Here is a 24,168-nt window from a genome sequence, read left to right as displayed (position 1 = left end):
CTGTCAGGGGAAGGAATGGGCCCACAGCCACCTAAGCAGTCAAAGCTTAGTGTGTGCTGTTTAAGGGTGGCTCCGCTGCAGTTCACATAGCCATCTTCTCCAAAGGATATGCAGAGTCCCAATGGTGTTTGGCGGAGCTGGTTCTCATGTTACAAAGTAGTGCTAAGATCATTCCCGTTTTTTATGACGTGGAGCCTTCTGCACTAGGCCACATAGAAAAGGGAGTGTATGGCAAAGCATTCAGTGAATATGAAAGTAAGAAGAGGTACACTGAAAAACTCGAGGAGTGGAAGCAAGCCCTTCAATCTATTTCATTTATTGCTGGTGAAAAGTTCAACAGGTAATATTTTTATGGCTTCAGTTTATCTAATATTTATACTTAGTTAAATGTTTTTCTTTCTTTCAAGAGTAGTCTTTTTTTTTTTCTCATTGAATTCTCTTTTATTTATTGAGTTTCAGTGACTACGAGAAGATGGTGTTAGCAGTGCAAAAGGAAGTACAAAGGAGGAGATTTCTACATGTTTCCAAATACCCGGTAGGACTTTCTAAGCTTGTGGAACATTTTGAAAGGTACTGCATTGATAAGCTTGTACAAGATTTTGAAACTCAGTTTGAAATGAACGAACAAGGAGAAGGTAAGTCTAAGATTGTTGGTATTTTTGGCATGGGTGGGGTGGGAAAAACAACTCTCTCCAAAGAATTGTTCAACCGTAAACGTTCAGATTATAGTCGATCATGTTTTTTGTTTGATGTTCGGGAAGCCTCTGTGAAAAATGACCTGCATTCTTTGCAAATGAAGCTCCTCAGAGAACTCTTTGATGAAAGAGACCCAAGCTTTTCAAGCGTAGAGGATGGCACGAGCTGTCTCAGCAATCATTTCACAGGGAGCGGCAATCCGAAATTCCTAATTGTCCTAGATGATATCAATCACCAGGAACAGTTAGATGCCCTATTGGTCAGTGATGAGCTCAATAATTCTAGCAATAGTCTGGTAATTGTTACAGCTCGTGATGTAGGAGTTCTCATAAACGCAGGAATTACTGTTGGTTATCATTTGAAAGGAATGGATACAGATGATGCTAAAGAGCTGTTTTGTTGGCATGCGTTTAGCCAACCTTATCCATCTAGTGGATACGAGAAGCTGGTTGACCTCTTCGTAGACGTGTGTGGTGGCTTACCTCTGTCTCTTCAAGTTCTCGACAGGCATGTTCATGGCGAAGATCAGAAGTTTTGGGAGTTAGAATTGAATAAAGTTAAAAAGACGCTGCCTCAAGACATACACAAAAGATTAAGAATAAGTATTGAGATGTTGGACAATGAAGAAAAACAAATTTTCATGGATGTTGCATGTTTCTTCATAGGAGAATTGACTAAAGATGCCATCAGAGTGTGGGAGGGATCGGGATGGAGCGGGCAACATGCACTGGTAAGACTACAAAATAAATGTCTGGTTGAAGAAATAAAAGATTATAAATTCAGGGGACAATTTGAGGATCTCTTCGAAGATTCCAGAGAAGAAATACTTGTGTTGAGAATGCATGACCACTTGCGGGACTTGGGACAAGAAATGGCAGATGAACTGAGTCATCCTCGTCGCCTCTGGCGTTCTCAACACCTCCAATCTTTGGTATGAACTTGGCTCCATATTAATGCTTTTTAGTGAGATATTTGAAATCTTCAGTTTTAACTCCAATATAAATCTCAACTGATTCCGTGAAGCCAGAAATCAAAGGGATTCGAGAATATTCTCACCAAAGCCAATTTTCGGTGTTTGCATTCTTTTTCGGATGCATCCATGGGTTTCACAATTAAATACTTTCTAGAGGAATCGGACAATATAGTTGAGACTTCAACCGCTTTACTATGGCTTGAGCTTAATTATTGGACGCATACGCTCACAAGCATTCCTCCATGGATTCCTCTTCAAAATTTGCAATATTTACAGATCAGAGGTGGAGGTCTGGAAAGTTTGTGGCAGAATGATGTTCAGGTATGTCTGCAAGGTGAAGTCTTGGTAACGGAGTACATCATTATATAATACTTACGTGACTTTTTCAAATCCGGAATTTCATTTATTTTGTATTTTTTCGATTTTTAGGTCCCGTTCCAGCTTAAAGTGTTGCGGATCTACCACCAATGGGAGCTGAAGGAGTTAAGTTTGGGGTTTCTGCGCTTCCTGGAAGAAATTACAATACACGATTGTAAGAATCTGAAAAGTGTCACAGGAATATCTGATCTTAGGAAGCTAGTAGAATTGAACATTGGTGAATGTCAGAATCTAAGGGATTTAAGTTTTGTTCGATTCAGCTGTCTTGAAAAAATTAGAATTTATAAATGTTGGAATCTTATAAGCTTCGGAGGAATGTCTTATCTTAAGAAGCTAGTAGAATTGAAAATTGGTCTATGCAAGGTTGAGGAGGTAAAGACTGTCGCCAAGGTCCATCCTTAGATCTAATGTTAAAACAATGTGGCATAGCCTTCCTTGATTCAACCAAAACACATATCTTAATATTGAAAACCCCATCCACCATAGAAACATCAAACATCAAATAGGACCAAAAAGAATTCCCCACAATCCTAAGGATGTTCGGATCTGAAAATTCAAAAGGTAGATTTGGAAGAGAAAACCAAATTGGATTTTTATCTAACAGATCAAGTGTGGGCAGACAAAAAGGGATGCCAAGGAAACACAAAAATCAATTTATGCCTAAACTGGTAAAAATAGTCCTCCAAAACCTTCGATTTTGCTTCCTCTAAATAAAAATCTAGAACAAAGGTATTAGAAGTAGCACCTGACGAAAAAGGAGATCCAAGCCAATTCACACGAATGCACTTATGAAGTTGAGACAACGAGATCAACTGCCCCCAGAGCTAAAAAATAATCACAAAATAATGAAGGTATAGGCTTTGCAACTTAAATGATCACTTTCAACATCAATCAAAGGTACCGAAACCCAGGTCTTCACAGGCAATTCTTTCTCCTGCTCACACCTTTGCAAATTAGGGTTAGTATTTGCCTGTAGAGCCACTCTCGATTCAAAATTTTCCCTAGACCTCCCATCCCTAGTAGGCTATAATCTTTTTGATCTATTTCGAGGAGTGTGTTTTTGTGTCGCCTCTTCCTCTGAGAATAACTAGGGGGACGCCGAAACCCTTGCCAATACCTTGAATGAGGACCGCCGAAACCACATGATGATTGCCATGACAGATCTGCCTTTGGAGCTTTGTCCATGTAACACCCGTTCACAAAAACCCACTGTGGAATATGATCACAACCAAAAGGTTTGACAGGTGGAGGAGGATTTGCCAATGCAGAATCACCCCATCTCCCTCCTTCACAATTGGTAAAATTAGCCATTTTTCTTTTTTTTTTAATATCTATGATTTGATTTTACTGAGAACTCAAATATTAAGAATATCTTGTACCTTAAGCATTTTTTTTGAAGCTTAAAAATTGTTCTACAAGTATGGTTGCCTACCCATACAACCCTTTTGGAGTTCCCCCACCAAACTGGTATGGCACCCCTCCTCTAAAATTGGATCCAATATGGATCTTTTGCTCCTCCTACCTATGAGAAATATGGATAAAACAAAAACGAACAGGTCCCTGCCTATGAATATTAATCATACCCCACTAGCCCCCATTATGGAAACTCTGTTGCTCCTTCCTATGGGATCCACCTATTCAACAATAGTCATTGTTTGCACTAGGTACAGACCCACAAATTAGAATAAGCTTATGGTCAAACTCTATCAATTTTTAAAAAGAATGTGTTTATAGACTGCTTCAAATAAATTATTCCTGCCACTCAAAAAATACTAAATCTTTGGATGTTTTACAAAAAAATCATGAGAAACATATTGCATTTTTCCTATTAAAAGATAAATGACATGTGTCATAGAAGGGAAAAATCTAATGAATTATTTAAATAAATAAAGGCTTATTTAATTTAGGGAAAGGATAATTTAAATATTTATTTAAATGAAGAAAGGCTAGAAGAAGATAAATGAATTAATTAAATAAATAAGATTTTTTTTAATTAATAGAAGAATTAAGATAAAATAATTAAATAAATAAAATATTTAGTTAATTAAACAAGACAATTTTAGGTGTTAATAGTCACATTTCCTAAGCTTGTAATCATTTTTTTTTATCAATTAGATTTAGTAATACTCCTTTACCTTAAAGACATATAATTTCTATATACTAGGTCATTTATGACTCTAATCTTATTAGCTTGACAAAATTTAGTTCAAATACAATGACAAACTCACAAAACTAATAGTTTAAGAAAATATAATTTAATTATTACTTATTAAATAATATTTATATTCTAACATGTTAATTTATAGGTATTATCAATATCTACTTCGTGTAATAATATAATAGTCCCCTAATTATAATACATCAATCCAAACAAAGAATTGAACATCACATAGAATTAATATAGTAGTCTCTTTAGAAACTTGGTGAAGTGGATCGACCAAATCTCTTTGGTCACTCAAAACACACAAAATCAATTACATCAATAGATGAATTGACTATTAAATCTTATGTATGAATTGATACATACTCAACTATTCATTAGTGCATCACACCTTTTTTGAATAAAGACATACTCAACTATCTAAAATAATCCTACTTTGCATGTGAATTAAAACATACTCAACTATCCAAAATAAAACACAACAAACCAATTGTGAATTGAGACATACTCAACTATTCACCAACAATGTTTCTTCTTTTATGGATCAAGATGTAAAAAACTACCCATAGATACACACCTCTTGCTATATGGATTAAGAAATGTTCAATTATTCATAGATATAAATCAAAATTATTCATAGATATTAAATTGCCATCTCATGCAAAGTACCATCTTCAGGAGAGAAGATAGCTTGAGACTATAGAATTTATCCAACCTCTAGTAGCTCTAGCTTTCGCGTTGAACTTGCTTAGTCCTTGATAAATATATTTGTTCTCACTATGATAATGGGGATAGTCTTTATTTTGTACTACGAAACCATAATCATCTAACTCACTTTGTATCATAGCCAAAGGTTTATGTCTTTAATTTGTTATCAATAAGGTCCTTGGCATGTTAAATATAATTTATCACACTATGTTCTCCCTAGTTGTAACTTTATTTTGCTCAATTGGAATTGTAGAATTTTTTTCCAAGGTAAGTCAAATAGACAAAAATACATCTTAAAAACCATGGAAAAACAAATCCATTTTTAAATTATAGCCCAATAAATATTATAGAATAGCTATATCCTTCATAAAAATGTCAACTTGTATTATTACTCTCGCCTAGACATTCTTTAAATATCGATCCTTATGTGAACCTCAAACATATAGCTTAATTAATCATAAAAATTTACTAATAGAGATATCAATTTTACTATCAATACTCTATGTAAATATTCTAATAATGGTAACAACAACAAAAAATATTGAACATATACGATAAATTTTAACCCTCGGGCATATATTGATGAGAATTCAAATAGAATCTATGACATACTTTAAACTTTCTCATTACAAAATCCTTTTAAAGGATCTTTATAGAAGATCAAGGCGATCCTTAATGTTTCATTATTTAAGGCTACAAGTAAAATTTTGGGTAGAACCAATAGTGGATCCAATGTAATTTATACCATATTTAACCCTATTCCATGTAATTTCTTTCAAATTTCAACAATGTTTATGTTGACTTTTAATGATGCAATAAATAGATGCTAGAATGAAGGAACATTCCTTAAGGCCATTGAGAAATAAGGGATATGCTAATCAAGTAATAGATCCTATGATGAAAGAACTCTATAACCAATCAAGAATATTATTCCTTTGTTTTATTCTTATAGATTTACTTGGAAGAATTCTCACTGTTCTTGTGGCCATATATTCATGAACTTAGTTGTTGTTTTATAACTAAGAGATTTGTTAACAATAAATGGGTATAGGTTATGGTTTACAGACAAAGTTTGGTGAAAATGGTTCTATTTGTTGCTACACTTAATGGATTTATATGTGAAAATTTCAAATCTTGGAGAGCACCTCTTTTAGTATTACTTAAATCCCTATTCAACATTTCTTTTGTTTATTAAAAATTTGAATAGAGAGAGTGATAAGTACAAAAAAATATTGTACACATTTAGTAGAAACTTATGCTTGGCCATCAACAACAGTAATAACAATCTTTCAAAACGCTTGTATTTTATGGTAAACATATATTTTTATTTATTTATTTTGTTTGGTAATGGGCCGAAGCCGAATCACTTTTGACTGGAGCTATGAACCAGTGAAACCACATTTTTGAGGAGCCCTATCCTCATATTTGTTCGACATTAACACCCTTATATCTCCTTGTGTCTTCATGTCTTCCACGCCCAAGCATCACTTTATCTCCCCATTGCCTATGTGTAGGGACACATGAAGCTCGAGCAGACTCGAACCCAAGACCTCCTATGTAGGAGGCTCATAGCTAACTACTACATTGTGGAGTCATCCTTTATGATCAACATATTTATTTAAATCAAATTATATGTATACGATTCTATTATACTTGATATTTTATTACCTGTTGAGCTTTTTAGCTACACTAAATTAAATATTATATTCTGCTCGAACTTTCACAAACGTGTCGCGTAAGTTAAGTTGGATTAATCTAAACGCTGGGCGTACAAATCAAGGTATTTTACAGGAATTAATTTTCTTTAATTCATTGCTCTCTTTCATACGGCTGATACATTTTATTTCTGGGATCATTTTCCTTATTGCTTACGCTCCTTATAGGCCACCCTTAAACAGCACACACTAAGCTTTGACTGCTTAGGTGGCTGTGGGCCCATTCCTTCCCCTGACAGTTCATTCCCATCCGTTTCCGTTAAGAAAATAATCACCATTAACATTTTGAATTTTGAATTTGAACACTCTTCCCGCGTGTTTCTTTGCATAGAATAAACCGAATGGGAGAGGGCACTCTCGTCTACCTCGCAGCTGTAATTGAATACCTCATCGCTGAGATATTTTCACGACCTTTTCTGCTTTATGCAGCGGACAGAAAACATGGGGATCCTCACAACGCAGTCAATGCAGCAAACAGGCTTCCATTCCGATCTGTATTATTTGCCAACATACTCTCTACCTGTGCCAAAATGAGAGCTTTGAAACAGGGTATGTGCATCGATTAAAGCAGAACGTAAGGACATCCATTAAAGAAGGGCGAAAGGGCAATTATTATCAGATGCTACAATTGGAAATGCTCTGTTTGACATGTTTGCAAAATGTGGAAGTATGGATGCCTCAAAAGAAACGTGGTCTCATTGAATGCCATGGTTGCAGGATATGCACAAAACGCATTTGATGAAAAGGATTTAAAACTTGCAACCAAATTTGATTGGCTGGTATAAAGCCAGACTATGCGACCTTCTGCCAGCCTGTGGGAAAATGAGAGCTTTGGAACAGGGTATGGACATCCATCACAGAGATGATGTAGCTGCACTGCCATGGTAGATGTATGCAAAATGTGTAAGCTTAGACAAGGCACGCAAACTGATTGACAGAATGCCTCAAAGAAATGTGAAATGTGTTCTCATCTGAACGCCCTTGATTGCAGGCTATTAACAAAATGGAATTTGGGGTGTCTTCACGGTTGCCAAAATATCCAAAGATGGACTGCAAAAACACACCAAATATTTGAAAACGTTAAAGATGGTTTGTAAGTGTTCCTAGATATCATGCAAAAAACCTTAAAGATGGTCTGTAAGTGTTCCTAGATATCATGCACGAGTGGATTGATGAGACATTTCAAATTTCTCATCATGCAAAAGTATAATGCACTAACTATTGTTGAAGGCACCTAGAATGATTTAAGGGTGCCTCAGATGCCAATTAAGAGTGATTTCCAAGCATAAATTAATAATTTTCAATCCATTTTAAATATATTAGTAGAAAATCAAAATGCTAGAAATTTTTAATCTTGGATGTTCAAATTTGTGACTATCATCGTTGAAAATAAAGAAATAAATAATTAGGGAAACCTGATCAGTGACACCTTACATAAGAAATTTTTACAAGTTCAAGATGTCAAATTTTCTATATGACTTCATATCCAATTTAGCTTATAGCAAGGAAAGATCCTTACCTTGGATTAGTTAAAGTTGGAATTATTGCCTCGGAAAAAAAAAGGTTTATGAATCCTATCCTTAATTAGGCAAGACAAAAACATTTTCAAAAAGGATAAAACTATTATGCTCTATTTGATCAATTTGATAGAGAAAATATAAAGAAATGCCCACCTCTAGAGGATACAACTACAATTTCAAAATTAGGAAATTGGTTCATCTAATTTCTAATGTTTGCATATAATTCCTACCTATTTCTTCTCCTCCCCTACAAACTTATGTGCAAAATGTTCAAGATGCCAGGAGTAGGGGAAAGAGTCAAAAGAAGTTGATTTATCTCTTGTTGAATTTTTAACATGGCCTAATATCACTACCAAGAAAATGAAGAGGGTTTCCAAACCTTCAGTAATAGATTTGTAAACAATTTCAACAATGTTATACAAACCACCTCAAGCAAAGAAAAATATAGCTATTTATTAATTTATACTAATACACCATAGTCAACGATAAAATATTGGTACACTCTAATTATGGATAAAGACAAAGGGACCTCCAACCATCTGACTATCAAGTGTTAAAGGTTCATTTTGGAATATAGATAAGACAATTATAAATTGAGAATAATCTCTCTATCGTTACTTCCATCATTTCTAAAATGAATAAGCAACTAGACCTATCATAAGCTAAAAGAATAAGTACTTCAATTGACCTCTTATATTAAACACCTAGAGTCATGTACCTCTTCAATATTCTCAAATGTTGTTTTCTATATCCACTATTATCTTTAATGAGCATGCCTTAAAAATTGATGAGATGAAATATATTGCTAATGTAACGAAGCAATGACTGAAAGAAATACTAGCTCATGGGTCCATGGTTATTAAAGATTCCATAACCATACTTTATAGAGTGACAAATATAACACTTTGGCCAAAGTTTTATTTTTCATAAAAGTCATTGTTCACTCACCTATTACTTGACTTGGAGACTAATATGTTCCTAGGGTTTGGTAAGAATAAATATCAAGACCAAAAGAATTAAAAAAAAATTGCAATCACAAATACTTAATGGTATGAACTTCCCCTTTGCATCTACAACCTAGAATATAGAGTCACTTCTCCTAAACAATTGCCATTAGAGTCACTGGTTATCAAGCAGTTCCTACGCATAAGGAAATTCATGCTCAGATTCAAACTCATCATTGTTCTTGAGCTACTATAATAAAGTGTTTAATCAAATAAAAAATGGGCTAGCCTCTGATCGAATACGATTATTGTAGTGCATAGAGGACAAATGTTGTTTGTGATAATTTTATTGCATCTAAGCCAATATAAGGATCATATCTAGAATTGAAAAGAAATGTATTTAAAGAAGATCAATTTTCTTTGTTTTTGTATGAGTGAATTTGTAGGACTAACTAAGGTTATCCATGACAAATTAAATTTCTTTGTGGTTCTATCCATGCAAGTCTTGATCTATCTTTCAGTACAGAGGTGGTATGTGTAGTGCAAAGTAGCAAGTGGAATAGAGAGTGTCAAAATGACAAAGTAGAATCACAAAGGTTCTATTTGATATCATTCTAATCCTATCTCAGATAGGGGATTTCTATTATCTATTGTAATTAGTTCTAAGGTAGGTGCCTCTTGATTTGTAAAAGGTTGGTGCCTCTCTTGTATTGAGTTGGAGCTCAAATTATGGAATTGTAGTTTCCTTTGGGTTGGTGCCCATAAACGATGTATTAATAAGGGAATTATTGAACTCCTCTGTCTCAATACTTCAATACTTTTTTGGTCAATTTCTTATTCTCCATATTTTAAAACCATCTAATTTCTTTTTTTATACATTCTAATTATTTTTGACATTATTAACTTCATTTTCTCTCCATTCTAATGTTTCATCTCAACCCTTGATCAATTTGTATTTTCTAGTGCAATACTAGTCTATGCATAAATAGGAGATTTTTAATAAGGTATGGGTATCCATCAAAGCATAACAGGAATGTGATTATTTAAATAACATTTCAAAATTCCTTGGTAGACATTTATGTAAATTTTGGATACATATATAGGCACACAAAATATTCTATGGGATGCCTCAAAGAAATTTGATCTCATGGAATGACATGGTTGTAGGATATACACAAAAGGGATTTGTTGAACAGGCTTCAAATTTTTTTAATAAAATGCAATTTGTAGGTGTAAAAGCACAATCCACAACCTTTTCCAAAGTCCTCCTTACCATGCCAAAATGGAGCCTTGGAACAAGGTATGCAATCAATCAAAAGAGAAAAGTTGGAGAGATTTTATCATATGTATGGACATCCATAAAAGTTTAAATAAAGTAGGATATTTGTCAAATATTATCGTTTGAAATGCTCTAAGAGACATATATGGAGAATTGGGAAGCATAAGCAAGGAACATAAACTATTTGATAAAATACCTCAAAGAAATGTGGTCTCATGGAATGCCATGGTCACAGGACATGCATTATTATGTGAAATATTTGATAGAATGTCTTGAAGAAAAGTGCACTCATGGAATGCACCCATTGCAGATTATTCATAAAATCAAATATTTAACGTAGTCTTTAGGAACTTTCAAGAAAATGTAATTGGTAGGTGTAAAGCCAAACTTTGCAATCTTTTCTCACATCCTCATAGCTTGTAAAAAAAATGGAGCTCTGGGACATGGTATGAACATCCTTCAAATCATAAAGGATAGATCAATTTATTAGATGTTATGGTTAGAACTACTCTAATAGAGACATGTATACAAAATTTGGAAGCATAGACAAGGGGTGTGAATTATTTTGAGACCACATTTCTTACTCATTTACAAAGAATTATTCATTCTTATTCTATTCTTTATTTCTTTTAAAAATTTTAGCATTCTTTGATTATTGTAATCAATTCGACCTTTTTCTAAAATAATGTATGTAATAAAGGCATGGTTGCAATCTACAGCTGTACCAACATCCTTATATCAAAACTAGATTACTTGTGCCCTCCTTAACAAACAATGCATGTAAGAAATGCATGGTTACAATCTGCTTATCTAGCCAACTCTCTCTCTCTCTCTCTCTCTCTCTCTCTCTCTCTCTCTCTCTCTCTCTCTCTCTCTCTCTCTCTCTCTCTCTCTCCATATATTTAACTATGATCATGTTCTTTTAGAAAACTACTTTATGTCCTACCCCTATGTGTCATCCTCTCAATCCTTACCCTTCACTTTTCCTGCTTCATCCTCTCTTACCACTATCGTCACCCTCTATCCTATCCTACCCTAAACCTCACAACCCTTGGCATACTTTTATCATACAACAAAAAAATTAACATCTCTTACCCTTATATTCCCAACCTAGGACTTGTATATATCATTTATCATCTTCAAGAAATGCTAATTATCCATTACCTCACTATCATATACCTTGGGGGTTGGAACCTTAAACCTCCTCCACAAAATAATATATTTGTCTATAATAAATCATCCACAAGTGTTGTATCTCATCATTCCAAACATTGACATATATGTATGTATTTAATTACATAAGTGATCCTAATATACACATTCAATCCTTTATAGATCAATGTGCATTAAGTATTAATTTAATGTTCAATTTATAGCTAATCCTTTTCTCACTTCATTAATGAAAACACCTTAAAATGTTTCTACTCTTTAGCTACCTATTCTATGGGTTTCTTTCTTTATCTCACTTATCTTTTTCATGGAACACATTCAAGTCAATATAGGATTGTAGGTAAATTTCATGAATAATACACTATAATAAAGGCATAAATGAGGATGTTATGGATTTTATCTTCTATTAATAATGTCCCGTTTCATAGATCTCCTATCTTCTTTTTTATTGTAGTATCAAGAGGGTATTTATTAAGAATATTTTCCAAATTTTTGCAATCAAAATATCTTGCATAAATATCTAACTTTTATAACACCTTGTATTATAGGTGATAGATCACTTTAAGGTCATCTCTTTGACCTTGATACCTCTATTTTTTGATAATGTCATCTTCTTAAGAAACCCATAATTATACAAAGAACATTAATAGCTTATAGTTTTATCCTTAATCCAATCCTAGAAATGACTAAACTAATTGAATTTTCATTACTCCTCTTTGTCATAAAAAACCCCAGTTCCATCTTTCATGAGTTTATTTAAATTACCTTATCCAACTTCATCCTATTCAACCATTGAACACCAACCTCTTCTTATTCTACCAATTTCACCATTTCTTTTTAGTATATAGACCTATTTTTCTTAATTATCTCTTTGGAATTCCTTATTACTGAATCATGTCCCCCTTTAACTAAATATTATCTTTTCATCTTCACTTTTATAATAATCTCCTAGGATATGTTTCTATTAATCCAACCCTAGTAACTATTGAAGTTCTTTTTCTCTTTTTTCGTAAGTTTCTACATGACACATTTTTCTTGAGTTTTTTTTTTTTTCTCCTTTGTATTACTTTTTATTTCCTGTTTTTTCTATGAGGATTCTCTTATTATACATTCACTTTCTATATTTGATTTGGTTTCTCCTTTATTTTAGTTATTCATATCTTCTTTAGCATCATATGTTACATTTGGCTAGATAATTATTCACTTTCTAATCAATGGTGCCAACATGTTATTATAGAGCTATTAAATTTGTAAGAATTATAAATATCATATGATTTGTCACCACAAAATTATATATACAGATTTTCCTCCGTTTTTAATTTTGCACTTATTAGCATAATGTCCTAGTTTAGCATAGTTATAATATCTTGGCCTTCTGGTCCTTTGTGTGGTACCTCTATTATTATTGTGGTAGCTTCCCCTATCGTCTCCTCAATAGTTATTGTGGTAACTCATGGAGGGTCATATATCTTGATTTATAGTACCATATACTATGTATTGTTAAGTGGTCTTATACTTTTTCTTAATTAAGGTTCCCATAACCATAGGGCAAACAAACATTGAATGCTCTTATAGTTAAACCCTATGTTTTCTCCATACACATCCAAAAAATTCTTCCCTAGTCAATCCATGAACAATTGGTTCATATTCTTCTTCTTAATGGAGTAACATTGGACACCTATTTGTGTCATCTTTGTCCCAGGACAGTTTCTTCGAGGACTCGGTGGTGTAGCTTTATACTTTATAATATATACTTGCTATCTTTCTAGATAATTTCTCAAGTTCTCTTAGTGTGGTAGCCATCTTCATGCCTTTGATTATCAAATATTCATTCCTTAGATATTCTTCCCTAATGTAATTTTTAAACCAAAATTTGGACTTCCTGTAGGTGGGGGAGAAGTCTCAACTTTCTCACCTTTCATTATAATTTATCACTTCAATATTACATTTTTGAACCCTAATTAAAATGATCAATTTCATCATTTCCTACTAGATCATTCTCCCTTATATTTGACTATTATTTTATTATGGTAATCAATTTTATTGCATCCTTGTATTGAGAGAAAACCTTCTTATCTATTTCTACTATAATGTGAGAGATTAACCCTGAAATAAAACAATAAATTCATTTCTTTTATGTCAAGGTATCTTGTATCTTTCTAACCATACTTTTGAATCATTGTTCATGATATTCTATTGATTCCTCCTTAGTTTGTCATCTTCCATATTTTGCTTATTTATTTGTTCATACATTAGGTGAATGGAAATGGGTTAGGGATTATTAATGTGGTGTATCTACTACTAGAAGAAAAAATAGAAAGGGAAATAAGGTGGAAGACTTTCAAGGTTTAAAGATTGGTTTTACCACATGCTTTATACCTTTTAGGTATGATGGTATGAGTAATCCTACAAGTATGGGTTCCACAAAAAGGAAGTGAGATGGGAAGTGGGTTGAGAAAAATGAGCAGGGAAAATAAACAAACTCAAATTTTTTAGACTTAAAGGATAAGTGAATCCTCAAATTAGGAATTAAGGATGGTGAATACTCAATGCTAAAGGAGAGAAATCATGGAAATTGTAAATGGTGAATAATTGAGGCTCATGGATTAGTCTTTTAACTTAATAGGTACATAAATACACGGAGACATAAATCCTAGTGCCAAAGGTAAAGTATTAAGCAAAAGAATAGGAAAATTGATGATAAAGTATATAGGTAATGAGGAGTCTGAATGACTAGAATAACCAAAGGTCTTAAACAAAAATGTAAATGTTTGGTTTCAAGGAATGAAGGGAGAATATTGGCAAGAGGAAACCTTTGAGCCCAATAAAGGCTACCAATTGACAGAATCACCTCTAACACTTATAAATTTCTATAGGTTAAGATATTTAGGCATGTGACAAGTAGTATGAAAGGCAAAATGCTACAACAAGAACATTTTCTAATAAGGAGGTCTATTGAAGGATTTCTTAGATTGGTTGTAGATAGTAGCCAAAACATGGTTCTATTAAGAAAGGAAGCACTTGCCTTTGATAAATTTGCATTTCCTAATATAGAACCCAACATCACCTAGAAAGGGGTAAGTTAGATATCACATAAATATAAGGACAAAAACATAATTTTTTAATCAAATGTCAATAAGAGGCTTCATAGGCAGCAAAATCAAACTAAAAAAAATGAGAAGCACATTAGAGTCCTTTCAATAAGAATGTTATGCAAAGTAAGGGCTCAAAAGGACCAACATCAACAAAAGGTTCCTTGATTTTATCTAAAATTAGAGGTGATGTTTCAAAGTATAAAGAACATTTGTCAAGTATTTCTTAAAATCATTGCTGAAATACTCCTAAGTCTATATTCATATGTGATTTGCAGACAGCAAGAGAAAATAGATCCACACATCCACCTTAGGCTTAACTGACATATTTTTGATAAAGTTAAAGTTGTCCTCATGGTAGACAACACAAGCAAGTAGTTCAAGCACATACATAATGATCAATTGAAAATGTAACGTAGTAAAGGTTACCCATGTGATTCAAATATGTAAAACCCACATTCTCTAAACCTGCCTGGCTGCATGCACATTTAACACAAAATTTAGTTTCAGAATATGTTCTAAATTGCTTCACTAGTTCAAATACATTTAGAGAGCATCCTTGAAAAATTCATTTTGAGCATATCCTACAAACATTGCATTCTCTGAGACCAATTTTTTTTTCATTTTGTCAAATAGTTTACGTGCCTCGTTTATGCCTCCACATTTTCCATATCTATCTATTAGAGCATTTCTGGAATGATAGTATCTGACAAAAACCCACCTTCCCTTAAGCTTTATACATATGAAAAAAGTCCTCTGTCCATTAAGGTTGCACAGTCTGGCTCTAAATCGGATGATAGCATTTGGTTGAAAGTTTCTGAAGCCTTTTGAAAAAATCCCTTTTACATATATCCTGCAAGCATGACATTTCATGAGACCACATTGTTTTAGGCATTTTGCATAATGTATAACAAAGCCGTTGCAACTACAATATCCCATAAAATTCCTTACCTTTCACTTGTGGTGGATGACCAAACTGTTGGAAGTGGAAAACACTCTGAGAGGGGGGGGTGAATCAGAGTGTGACAAAATTTTAACGAGTTATACTTTTATGGACCTTGACAATTTTAATTCACAGTGTGAACAGATGGCTGAGACTTAACACTTTGAAGGATTACATTAATGCAGCATAAAGTATACCATTGAACCAACTAAAACATCTGATTCAGACCTTGTTTAACAAAATGGTATTAAAAATATTACACAAACTTGAAACATTAAAAATACTTTCAATATTGCATTACATATATCCAACTAAACAGAGTATGAGATAAAGAGGACTAGAATATGATGTATCAGAGCATACACTAGTAAACAGAATGAAACACGACAATGCAACATAACACAATATTTTGCATGAGTGGAAAACCCTCTTGGGGTAGAAAAACCACTCGGAAGATCCCTTATATTAATTCAAAAAGAGCACCAACTCAGTTCACATGTTTTAGAAACCACAAGGCCTCAAGGAGCACCAACCCCTCTTCTTATCAATGTATATTTCAACTCGAGCTACAACCACTGGTGATTTTATGCATGCACTTTATTCTTGCAGTCACAAAACCATCAGGGATTGGAGCGAGAATATTTTTATCAGTCTGTACATATGAAAATTTTGCAATAATATTCTTCAACACTATCCAATCTCTGAAAATATAGTTTCAAATCAATAAAATCTCATATACTCTGAACAGTATGATTTCAAATCAACAAACCCTGAACAATACGATTTCAAATCAAATAAAACCTCAAATACTCTGTACTGTATGATTTCAAATCAATAAACACTGAATAATATGGTTTCAATTCAATGAAGCCTCATATACTCTGTAACAAAAATAGAGTATTGATTCTCAAGAAACCCTCGGCTGGTTCTGTTAAACTACGGCACTGTTTAACGCTTCCACTTTGTTCACACTCAAAACACGGCACTGTATTTCTCTGTTTTAATGTTAGAACTTTGTTCACACTCAAACTATGGCACTGTGTTTCTCCGTTTTTCTTCTCACAGACTGATTTGTCAATCTGTTTTTATGCACACCCAGAAAGAATCCCGTTTTCATCTTAAATAACCTGTTAACTTACAAGATTTGTAAACTGAAAAACAAATAACTGATTCTAACTGTGCAACGGAAACAGTAGAAACGGAAGACATTTTAATTTCCCAGTCATGAAAAACAAAAATAAAGCACAACCACTTCCTTATTTTTATTTTGCATAACTAAAAAATTCGAACCAAGGTAAACAGAATCTCTTAAATCATGTGTTTCAAGAACCATACCTGTTAAACGCAAACTGAACAAATAAACTAACCAGTCAACCGTTAATCTTTTGAATGAAACCATTGTTCGCACCATTCTCTGTAACTGATTCGAGCTCTGTAGCTCCAGCGGCACTGTGACTCACACGGCGTTAGGGTTTGACGGACTCCAAACCAAAACAAATGAAACGCCAAATGCAACTTCCAAGAAAAACATTAACTTGTTCGATACAATAAGTATCATGAGGAATATGCCCTTTAAACCGTAGCAATTTTAAACCAAAAATGTCATTAACATAAATGCAAAGTCAGAGCTATCGTGTCACCAAATGGCTCCAAAGAACATGTTTTAAAAACACTTAACACGTCAGCCAAGTCAGTATGTCCGTGTATGCCAACACATCACCTTTTTTCTTTCTTGTCATCGAGGACAAAAGTACCAAAGAGCAACACAAACCCTGTTTCAAAGCTCCCATTTTGACAGAGGCAGGAAGGATGTTGGCAAAGATTGCAGCCGATTAGATCCTCTTGAAGGTTTCTGAAGCTTTTTCAATAAATGCATTTTGTGTACATCCTACAATCGTAGCATTCAAGGAGACCAGGGTTCTGTGCATATCCCACAAACAGTTCAGATGCGTTGTCTTTTCTTCCACATTTTGCATACATGTCTACCAGAGCGTATCCTGAGGATCACCCATATCCTGTTTCAAAGCTGCCATTTTTGGCAGCCGGGAGTACGCATAAAACAGTTCGGTTTGGAAAGTTGTTTGTCACATAAGAACATAATATGGGCGGCAAGATAAAACCATTCAAAAACATTTAAAATTTACGTGGGCTCGAAAGCCAACAGAAACGAAGCTTATGAACGGTAAATGGGATGGTTGAAGAGGGCCCACCAGCCACCTAAGTGCGGTCAATGCTTAGTGTGTGCTGTTTAAGCCATCCCCTCATGATATGCGCAGGAACATGAACCTTCTTTTCCAAGTTGTTTCTCCGAAGCTTCATCAATGACATATATTTATATGAAAGCTCTGCTCGACGTAAGTTCAGCCTTCCCTTCCTCAAGACTAACCACGATTTTTCCAAGATTTCTACCTCAACCCTATTGTGCATGTATAACGTTTCTTCCTCGCCTCCCAGCAATACAAGGCACAGCATGACTTTTCTATGGAATCTTCTACATCCTCTTTAGGGCAAAGTGAGGTACCCCGTGACTTCTGGAATCTTCTTTCATAGAAAATAATCGGAAGTCTTTAATCCATAGCTTTCTTTCCTACGGCCCGTACCTAAATCTCCCTAACAATTTTCCTCGTTGCTTCCGTTCATTATTTACAGGAATTGTTCTTTCTTTTCCAGGTTGTTTCTACGAAGCTTCATCAACCCCATCTATTTGCATGCACGCTCTCTTGAAGTCAACTCAGTCCTTCCTTCCTCAAAACTAATCTCTCCTGTTTCAAGTTTTCTGTCCCAACCATATTTTGCATCTATGGCATCTTTTTCCTCGTCCCACAAACAAGGTGAGGATCGTCCAGTTTTCTCTGGAATCGAACCTCCCAACAAGAGGAGGAAGGTTTCTGAATCTTCAAGATTATATGATGTCTTCATAAACCACAGAGGCCCAGATGTGAAAAACACTCTGGCTCTTCAACTTTACAACTTCCTTCAGAATTTAGAAATACAAGCGTTTCTTGATTCGGAAGAGAAGGAACTCGGAGTTTCGTTTCCATCCACTATTGAGACAGCCATCCGCTCCGCTGCAGTTCACATAGCCATCTTCTCCAAAGGATATGCAGAGTCCCCATGGTGTTTGGCGGAGCTGGTTCTCATGTTACAAAGTAGTGCTAAGATCATTCCCGTTTTTAATGACGTGGAGCCTTCTGCACTAGGCCACATAGAAAAGGGAGTGTATGGCAAAGCATTCAGTGAATATGAAAGTAAGAAGAGGTACACTGAAAAACTTGAGGAGTGGAAGCAAGCCCTTCAATCTATTTCATTTATTGCTGGTGAAAAGTTCAACAGGTAATATTTTTATGGCTTCAGTTTATCTAATATTTATACTTAGTTAAATGTTTTTCTTTCTTTCAAGAGTGGTCATTTTTTTTTCTCATTGAATATTCTTTTATTTATTAAGTTTCAGAGACTACGAGAAGATGGTGTTAGCAGTGCAAAAGGAAGTACAAAGGAGGAGATTTCTACATGTTGCCAAATACCCGGTAGGACTTTCTAAGCTTGTGGAACATTTTGAAAGGCACTGCATTGATAAGCTTGTACAAGATTTTGAAACTCAGTTTGAAATGAACGAACAAGGAGAAGTTAAGTCAAAGATTGTTGGTATTTTTGGCATGGGTGGGGTGGGAAAAACAACTCTCTCCAAAGAATTGTTCAACCGTAAACGTTCAGATTATAGTCGATCATGTTTTTTGTTTGATGTTCGGGAAGCCCCTGTGAAAAAGGACCTGCATTCTTTGCAAATGAAGCTCCTCAGAGAACTCTTTGATGAAAGAGACCGTCCAAGCTTTTCAAGCGTAGAGGATGGCACGAGCTGTCTCAGCAATCATTTCACAGGGAGCGGCAATCCGAACTTCCTAATTGTCCTAGATGATATCAATCACCAGGAACAGTTAGATGCCCTATTGGTCAGTGATGAGCTCAATAATTCTAGCAATAGTCTGGTAATTGTTACAACTCGTGATGTAGGAGTTCTCATAAACGCAGGAATTACTGTTGGTTATCATTTGAAAGGAATGGATACAGATGATGCTAAAGAGCTGTTTTGTTGGCATGCGTTTAGCCAACCTTATCCATCTAGTGGATACGAGAAGCTGGTTGACCTCTTCGTAGACGTGTGTGGTGGCTTACCTCTGTCTCTTCAAGTTCTCGGCAAGCATGTTCATGGCGAAGATCAGAAGTTTTGGGAGTTAGAATTGAATAAAGTTACAAAGACGCTGCCTCAAGACATACACAAAAGATTAAGAATAAGTATTGAGATGTTGGACAATGAAGAAAAACAAATTTTCATGGATGTTGCATGTTTCTTCATAGGAGAATTGACTAAAGATGCCATCAGAGCGTGGGAGGGATCGGGATGGAGCGCTCAACATGCACTGCTAAGACTAAAAAATAAATGTCTGGTTGAAGAAATAAAAGATTATAAATTCAGGGGACAATTTGAGGATCTCTTCGAAGATTCCAGAGAAGAAATGCTTGTGTTGAGAATGCATGACCACTTGCGGGACTTGGGACGAGAAATGGCAGATGAACTGAGTCATCCTCGTCGCCTCTGGCGTTCCCAACACCTCCAATCTTTGGTATGAACTTGGCTCCATATTAATGCTTTTTAGTGAGATATTTGAAATCTTCAGTTTTAACTCCAATATAAATCTCAACTGATTCCATGAATGCAGAAATCAAAGGGATACGAGAATATTCTCACCAAAGCCAATTTTCGGTGTTTGCATTCTTTTTCGGATGCATCCATGGGTTTCACAATTAAATACTTTCTAGAGGAATCGGACAATATAGTTGAGACTTCAACCGCTTTACTATGGCTTGAGCTTAATTATTGGACGCATACGCTCCCAAGCATTCCTCCATGGATTCCTCTTCAAAATTTGCAATATTTACAGATCAGAGGTGGAGGTCTGGAAAGTTTGTGGCAGAATGATGTTCAGGTATGTCTGCAAGGTGAAGTCTTGGTAACGGAGTACATCATTATATAATACTTACGTGACTTTTTCAAATCCGGAATTTCATTTATTTAATATTTTTTTGATTTTTAGGTCCCGTTCCAGTTTAAAGAGCTGCGGATCTACCACCAATGGGAGCTGAAGAAGTTAAGTTTGGGGTTTCTGCGCTTCCTGGAAGAAATTACAATACATGATTGTAAGAATCTGAAAAGTGTCACAGGAATATCTGATCTTAGGAAGCTAGTAGAATTGAACATTGGTGAATTTCAGAATCTAAGGGATTTAAGTTTTGTTCGATTCAGCTGTCTTGAAAAAATTAGAATTTATAAATGTTGGAATCTTATAAGTTTCGGAGGAATGTCTTATCTTAAGAAGCTAGTAGAATTGAACATTGATCTATGTAAGGTTTAGGAGGTAAATTTCACTCAACTGAGCTGCCTAGAAAGAATTAAAATTTATAATTGTGGGCATCTGAAAAGTGTGACAGGATTATCTGGTCTTTCGAAGCTAGTTGAATTGAACATTAATAGCTGTCAAAAAGTTGAGGAGTTGTGTCTTGTTCAACTCAGCCGTCTAGAATTTTGTTTAATTTCTGATCTTCTCACACTGAAGAGGTTTGAAGTAAAAGGTTGCAAAAATTTGGTGACTATAAATGGGATATTTTGGAACCCAGTAAAATTGAACATTTACGGCTGTCCGAAGCTGGAAAAAATACCAGATATAGTAAAATTGCATTCATTGGAAAGAATGCAGCTCTTGTATTGCAGCAATGAAACAATTCGGAATTGTATTCTTAACATGGAGGTATTGACTTCTACATTCCTTAATTTTCCCTCTGAAAGAAAGTTTTTAATTTACCTTTGGATTTCCATTTGTTGTAAACGAAGAGAATACACTCAGATTTCGTTTGTTTCATGCAGAAGCTGCCGTCAAGCTCTATTAAAGTAATTGATAGAGCAGTCGATGGAGCGGAGTCAATTCTCAACGCAAATCTCTTCTGCGACTTTATTAGGGCCAATTCAATTATTGAAATTGGTACCGATAACGCTTGCAATTGTCTGAGTAGATGTACGGTGAAAGCAATCATCTTATGCGCTCTGGTTGTGGTTAATACTCCTACGGCAGCAGAGACAATTAATGACTTCATCTATGAATGTGATATTAATCCCTGGCTAAAATTTGAGGTTCGCCACGGCGAATGGATAATTACCTCGGTAACCACCAACCAAGATGAAATAAATAGTTACATTGCTAGCAAGGGATACTGTTTTCCCTTTGACTACCTTGGTTCCCTCGAGGATGTAATGGTGAAAGGGGTGACCATTCCCGTGATGAAAGATGAAGAACATAACATTTTGAAAGTGTCACGTATAATTTTGTATAAGCTCTACCAGACATAAAGAACAATTTACGGCAGTCTTCACATACATATTGGTCCAAAGTAATGGTGTCTATGTGATGTTTTACTTTGGAGAGAGAATATTAGTGTTTGTTTACCCTTTTTTAAGGCAAATAAGAAATATGTGTAGAACAAAAATGTGAATGTTAAGAATATAATATATTGATATAAAATAAAATTTAATAAAGAAATACAATTAATTTGTGGGGTATAATGACAAAATTAATATTTTTATAATATTTTATATTTTGAAAAAATGTCTTAATTGATGTATATTATAACAATTGATGTAATCTTCTATAAAGTTGAGTTTATTTATCTAGTTGTATTCACATACTTTCCTATGCTTATTGTCTATCATATGTGTGTGTATCTCTACATATTTGGTCTATATATCTTATTGTTATGCTTATTCATAAATCAATATCTAGATAATCAGTATCGATCTTACAATAGTGTGTTCTAGTTGTATGGGGCAAAAAAATGAGCCCAAATTATAAAAAATGTAGAACATCTTCAAGCAAGAGGCTTTTATTTAAAAGTGTTGTCATGAAGACTCTCAAATGAGTAATCCATATAAGAGTAGGTACCTTTAAATGTAGACCTTTTTCTCTAAAGTTTCTTTTCCCAAATGCTTTATATAAGAGAAATTTAATCAATGTTAACTTAAAATAGATACCATGTTGGGATGATCTATTGAGGTTGCTATCCTAAGATCAAGATGTCTAAAATATAATTAGAATAATTCCATAAGACCATCATGATATGTTTTTGATGAAGGGAAAACAGGTTTTGATGGGTTCGTGAAACCTAGTACATAAGGAAGATCAAAAGATAAGCATTAACACACAGCTAAACGAAAGACAACAACAAAAGAAAAGACGACTGGCATACAAAATGCCAGCAAGCAAAAGATCATAATAGACTAAAAACCAAAAAAAGACTGACAAAAGCTCGATGTCCTCTATTTCTTTGCTCTAGTTCTGCATCCTTTTAGTACTGGCTCTGGTTCTTCTTCCAAGCCCAGTTTCCTTATCCTCAGGGGTGTCGTCTTTGACCTCAATAATACCCTCCATAGCTTTATACCCTTGGTAGCTTTCCAGCTTGCGGATGAGGGTTTTCATGCTCGTCGAGGCAGCCTTTGGGACCCTGTGGCTCTGCTCCCCAATTTTTGTAAGTGTATTCTCGATACCATCCAGTCTATGATCGGTATCATCAGCTCTATTTTCCAGGCGAGTAAAAGTGTTGTGGTTGGCATTTATAATCTCCTCTACATTGCCAATCGCCTTGGTTAGCTCACCAAGACAATCTAGGAGAGAGTTGAATTTTTTGAAACCTAGGGCCTGAATGGTTTCAATTTTCCCAACTTCATGGGCTTGCTTGACTTTTATGCCCTTGTTTTCCTTTTGAATCCAGTTGAGCACTTGTTTGAAGTTCTCCATCCTGTTATTTATAACCATCATGATATGTTAACAATAATATGTATAAATGATACAATACTACCACACATAAACTATGTATCTAATAACATGAGCTTATAAAATCATGTCTTCCCTATTTATTTTTGGAATAATTTTTTTCTAATATTAATTTCTTTTGTGCAACTCACAATCGAATATTTACTCAATTGTTAAATACAACATACAAAGTGTAGCCGTCAAATAGTGTCTAGTAACTAGTCAATATCTTCATCCTTTAATTATCTAATGAGGGATGTATTCACATGTTAAGTTTACTTATGTACTAGGTGGCATTCTAGAAGTTATTTATAATGGGGCAATGTTCACCTTATTTGCTAACAGTTACTGGATTTGGGAGGTAGCTAAAGTTTTAGAGAAGATTGGGACAAGTTAAAATCTACTGTTGCATCTAGTAGTCCCAAAACCCTTAGTAATGCTTGCAAAATTGTTAAGTTTTTACTCTATGACCCCAAGTATTACAATCTTTTTTGTCATAATTAAGGTTGTATAGATCCATACTTTATTTGTATGGTCATATGCTACAAATAGTATGTTGGAAACTTGATTTGTTGTAACTTTTTGTCATTAATGTCAATCCTATCTTATGTTGTCATTGAAGTCATCTTGTCTTGTATTGATTTGAAGTAAGAATAATATAATAGATGTTTCTATATGTAGGAAAGAGTATTTATATACTGTGTTGAGTGCTCTAGTATTGGTATGTAATCTA

At 34.5% G+C, this 24,168-nt stretch overlaps 2 protein-coding genes across 2 annotated transcripts; both read left to right on the top strand.

Moving 5' to 3' along the window:
- The first annotated feature begins 146 nt into the window (after positions 1-146).
- Positions 147-2,449, top strand: LOC131047171 (disease resistance protein Roq1-like). The gene is made up of 4 exons (XM_057981029.2): positions 147-340; positions 460-1,627; positions 1,724-1,990; positions 2,099-2,449. The coding sequence occupies exons 1-4, from the start codon at positions 147-149 to the stop codon at positions 2,447-2,449; spliced, it is 1,980 nt and encodes a 659-aa protein (XP_057837012.2).
- A 15,108-nt stretch (positions 2,450-17,557) lies between these two features.
- Positions 17,558-21,979, top strand: LOC131047172 (disease resistance protein Roq1-like). The gene is made up of 7 exons (XM_059208209.1): positions 17,558-17,646; positions 18,250-18,912; positions 19,031-20,201; positions 20,298-20,564; positions 20,673-20,838; positions 21,067-21,383; positions 21,500-21,979. Exons 1-7 carry the CDS (start codon positions 17,558-17,560, stop codon positions 21,977-21,979), a joined length of 3,153 nt encoding a protein of 1,050 aa, XP_059064192.1.
- The last annotated feature ends 2,189 nt before the right edge of the window (positions 21,980-24,168 follow it).

The sequence above is a fragment of the Cryptomeria japonica genome, chromosome 7 (genome assembly GCF_030272615.1).
Source record: "Cryptomeria japonica chromosome 7, Sugi_1.0, whole genome shotgun sequence".
NCBI lineage: Eukaryota > Viridiplantae > Streptophyta > Pinopsida > Cupressales > Cupressaceae > Cryptomeria > Cryptomeria japonica.
The sequence above is the reverse complement of the archived record's forward strand: the minus strand, read 5'-3'. Positions and strand labels throughout refer to the sequence as shown.